This window comes from Corvus brachyrhynchos, unplaced genomic scaffold (assembly GCF_000691975.1).
Source record: "Corvus brachyrhynchos isolate BGI_N302 unplaced genomic scaffold, ASM69197v1 scaffold45, whole genome shotgun sequence".
Classification (NCBI taxonomy): Eukaryota; Metazoa; Chordata; class Aves; order Passeriformes; family Corvidae; genus Corvus; species Corvus brachyrhynchos.
This window is the reverse complement of record NW_008238361.1, coordinates 315,412-320,165: the sequence shown is the minus strand read 5'-3', so window position 1 is coordinate 320,165 and position 4,754 is coordinate 315,412. Positions and strand designations below refer to the sequence as shown.

At 42.9% G+C, this 4,754-nt stretch overlaps 1 protein-coding gene across 1 annotated transcript in view; it reads left to right on the top strand.

Annotated features, from left to right (window-relative positions):
• The window catches only part of PKP4 (plakophilin 4), a 46,225-nt gene that overhangs the window by 24,211 nt on the left and 17,260 nt on the right, over positions 1 to 4,754 (top strand). The window contains exons 7-9 of the mRNA XM_017736016.1: positions 65 to 620; positions 3,006 to 3,197; positions 4,675 to 4,751. Of these exons, the coding sequence (XP_017591505.1) occupies positions 65 to 620; positions 3,006 to 3,197; positions 4,675 to 4,751 (825 nt within the window). The remainder of the gene's footprint in view (positions 1 to 64; positions 621 to 3,005; positions 3,198 to 4,674; positions 4,752 to 4,754) is intronic.

The following is a 4,754-nucleotide window of genomic DNA, read 5'->3' as shown; positions in this document are numbered from 1 at the left end:
AGAGAACAATATCCACTGTGTGACCTTAATGATAAAACTCATAAATGTTTTTGATTTTCAACAGCCTTCAGGAAATACTGCTACCAACCGAGTCATGAGACGGGTCAGTTCGGTGCCATCCAGAGCACAGTCTCCCTCCTACGTGGTCAGCACCGGCGTCTCCCCGTCGCGGGGGTCGCTGCGGACATCTCTGGGCAGCGGGTATGGTTCTCCCAGCGTTGCTGAGCAGAGATCCCTGGCTTCCCACGCATACTCATCCACCACCCTGCCCGTGCAGCGTGCGGGGTCCCCGTACGCTGGGCACCGACCTGCCTCCCCCTCGGCCGTGCGGCGCGTCGGCTCGCTCACCTCCCGGCAGGCAAACCCCAGCAGCGGCACTGCCCAGTACCAGACAGCAGGCAGAGTTGGCTCTCCTCTTGCCCTTACTGATGTGCAAACCAGAGTGGGATCTCCATCCCAAACTCAGCTGGGATCCTCTTCCCCGAAGCGTTCTGGCATGACGGCAGTTCCACAGCACTTGGGAACGACGCTGCAGAGGACAATTCATGACATGGAACAGTATGGACAGCAGTATGATATCTATGAGAGGATGGTCCCCCCGCGGCCAGATAGCCTCACAGGTGAGTAATGGGCACAGACATGGATAAAATGCAGCACAAACCACAGCTGTAGAAAACCCAGAATGCAGTCGTGGTGTTGTGGATGAAACGCTGTAGTGCTGAGACATAATTGGGGTGGATGTGTCAGGTCAGTTGTAAATACTGATGTCAAACACTCTGTATCAATCACAAGTTCCTGGTGAATACTGGCTTTCTCTATGATTACTAATTGGTGGCTATGCATTGAATTAAATCCTATGATTTAAGTTGCTAACTGAAATTCTAAGTCTTACAGAGTCATGTCAACATTTTCAAAGGTAAAAGTACATTTAAATATGTGTGCAGGCTAAACATAAAGTAAAACATACTAGCCTGGAACTAATTTTATGTCTAGTTCTTTCTTAAAATATAAACTTACTACTGCTGAATAATAGGGGGTTTTTTTCCACTAGTATTTCTAGACTATCTCATCCTTCAAATTAAATATAGGGTAACCATTTTAATACTAGCTTAAAATAGAGTTCTAAAAGGTAGAATCTATTAATCTGAGAGGGACTTCTTGTTAACATGCAGTTACTTTACATTTTAAGTTTTGTGTGTTACTGATTTTGTTCTGACCTTCATCTGAATGAGCACAGACAAGGTGATTTTCCAATTAGACCATGTGCCCTTCAGAACAGATGGCAACTTCTGGTTTTTCTTTTGAACTGTTATAGTGCAGGAAACTCCAAAATGCTCTCATCCCTCAGCAAAAGGTATAATGTGTCTTCTCCCTCACCTCTCTTTGCAAGACTTAATAATGTGCCAGTTTGATAAGGGATTGGGAATGAGTTTGATGGGAAAGGCTGTTCAGAAGTGTAAATGTGTACAGGCCATTTGTGGTAAAACAGCAGTCTTGCCCTCTTAAAATATTAGTCAGGTACTTTAGCACTGCTTGGAGATATCATCTTATCTAAACAGGTGAACTGATGTATCTTGAGAAAAAATAGTTATTGAGATAGTGAATCAGTGATTCAGAAACAGACACTTTAAAGTTAATGCTTTTAGAGTGAAAGAAGACATTAACGACATGGTAGTCCAAGCTGAGAGAGCATCTTATTTTATAGCTAGCTGAACTGTAACCTTTCCAGGAAAGTTGAAGTGCTATAACTTCCCTGTGCTTGATGTTACAAATTAAGTAAGAATTCCTCAGTATTGTTAAAAAAGCTCTTACATATTCTAATATAAATTAATTTTCATGTGTCTTTAGAGGAAGCAGCTGAAATCTGAAACTCAAATTTGTGTATGATCAGTTTTCTAAGAGGAAAGTTTGGATGTGGGAAAGGTTTAGGGTACTGTGGCAGCCTTCAGTATAATCCAGAGCTAGTCCCTGCTGTGTAAGCAAGAGGAGAGAGTGGATATATGATCAGCTACTCTTCTGTGCTTACAGTCTCCATGTCCATGGGCTGCATGTTCTGGGAGAACAGTAATGTTGGAGATGACTGTCTTCCCAGGAGATGGCATTGTCACCTGGAGCTGTGGGCCCTGCTGCCCTCTTTGCCTGTTCAAGTCCTTCTGTTCTCACCACCTGTAGATGTGTTTTCTTAGCGATGGCCCAAAGGTTCCCTTGCAGACACTGTGGCAGAGCAGGTCTGGGATTTTGAGGGGGGAAATACTCAGATGTAGGATACATTTGGTTAAACATCACTACTCCATTGTACTTTTGAACTTGTTCTGTAATCTCCATCATTTCATCATCCTTGTATAGCTAACTTCACATGTTCTGTTGCTTTGAAAACTGCCAAAGCTTTAGTGCCTGCGGTGGTAATGCCAAAGTCGACAAAGTTGTATACATTTTATATGAAATATTAATATATAGCAAGGTGAAAAAATCTCATCCAACTGCAGCATTGCTATTTATATGCAGACCATGGGCTATTTAAACCTTTATAAAGATTTTTCTCCATGTGCTTACTTTTCTGCTGCCACTATCAAGCAGATGTTTGCTCTTACTACTATGGACTGTTTCAGTTTCAGTATTACAACCAGCTTTAGTCTGTGCCCTCTGTCACTATGGGATTTCTGTCAGGTCCATACTTACCCTGTCATTGCTGAATCTGTGCACTGCACATGCTGATTCAGCTTTTATTCTCTGTGGTTTAGACTGCAAACGACAAAAAAAATTAAGTCAGAAAACTTCAAGTTGTCAGTGTACGGACAAAACTTTTGGTCAAGGAAATGCTGCTTTGTCAGTGAGCCTTTCAGTATGGGCCATTTAATAATGGAAAAAATGTAATGAGTAAGTCTTTGTAACTGTAGATTTAACCAACACCTTTTCTTGTCTAAGGGAAGAAAGATTCAATCCTGACAGCTCTGTTGCTTTGCTGAAGATGGGCCACGTAGACATTTCCCTGTGCTTGGTTGCAGGCCTGAGGAGTTGGGGGGGGAGCCAGCACAGCCAGCTGGGGCAGGAGCTGCGCTCGGCGGTGTCCCCAGACATGCACATCACCCCCATCTACGAGGGCAGGACGTTCTACAGCCCCGTGTACCGCAGCCCCAACCACGGCACCGTCGAGCTGCACCACGGCTCCCAGGCCGCCCTGTTCCGCACCGGCTCCGGTGGGTGACGGCCCCGGGCTCTGTCCGAGCCGGCTGTTCTGGGGCACGGGGCGTGACAGGGGAGACATGGAATGCCAGTACAGAAGGAAGAACTAGAGGGTATCAATTAATGGAGACAGAAGCTAGGTTTGAAGGACTTAAAATAACCTGTAGGAATTAAAAGGTTCTTTTGATGTTTGCAGGGAATGCTTGGGGCTATATATCACTGTCAGCCTGGGGTCACAGTGTTTTCTGTTTGATAGCACACACGCAGGTACATCCCAGATACGTGTATTTAATGACACACAGAATTTATTGCTTTCTCTCTTGCATTCTTTGTGTATCACTCTCTTATGAATTGAGTTGGTTCATGGTTTTTTTTATTCATCAATATAGTAAAACAAGAGCTTTCCACTAAAATTACCTACTGCATCTTTCACAGTAGAAATACTGTTTTACCCAACTTCTCAGCAAAGCATAATGGTAAAGACTACAGCTGAGGATTATCTATTGGAACCAAAATATTCCCCTAGTATCTCACAGAAGTGCTACTCATGTATTGTGAAGAGCATAGGCATTAGTTTAGTATTAGGATTTACTTTCTGTAGAGAGAAATGTAATGCATGTTGCAATGCAGTTTGTTCTTTAAGGTTGATTAATAATTTGTATAGTTGTTTCCAAAAACTCTTAAGATATTAAGAGTGATTTAGTTAAGTAACCTCTCTAGAAGTATTTATAGAGAACTGTCCGATTCCTATGTCATGTTTTCACACACTTGAAAATGTCTTTTTAATGTTTGCTAATGTAACTGCAATACCAAGAGAACAGAGTGCTGAAGGAGGCACCAGTTTTTGCAATTCTCCTGCCTTCTACAACCTAGAATAAATGGAGTTTGTCAGAATGTGCCAATGAAGAAATATAACTGGAAACTGGAATTCTTTGTTTACTTGTCTACTTAATGCCACTTACCTTGGAAGAACAAGAGCCACCACAAGAGCTCTGTTCAGACAGGAAGATGCATGTTCTTGTTCCTGAACCACTCAGCTTCATTTTTGCAGTGATCCACATATTACCTTTTGTTAGGGAAAATGTACACGTAGTTAGGAAAAGCAAAATATCATATAAACAATATGAATTTTTGTTTACTTTCTTTTCCTTTTTGGTACAATAGGTGAATTGATATTATGAACTTAGAAAACACTTTGCACCCAGATTTCTGCTTGTTGGCATGGGATGCTTTTCCTACTTTAAATACTTGTTGAGGGAAGCTGAGGCACAAGTCTGATCCCACAAAACCTTTCATTCTGCAACTAACCTCTCCATCTTCCATGGGACACTGAGGAATTGCTCCCTGAAATCTGGCATCAGCTTCCAACACTGAGCACAGTACGCATTTTCAAGACTGATGTTTTTTTTGCTTGCACTGTTAAGTAGGTGTCACCCCTTCTCTTCAGCAGGCACTTGTTACCTGGTTGGTTTTGACACTGTTTTATCCTAGGCATGGGTAACCTGCAGCGATCCTCCAGCCAGCGTAGCACCCTCACATACCAAAGAAACAACTACGGGCTGCCCCCGGCG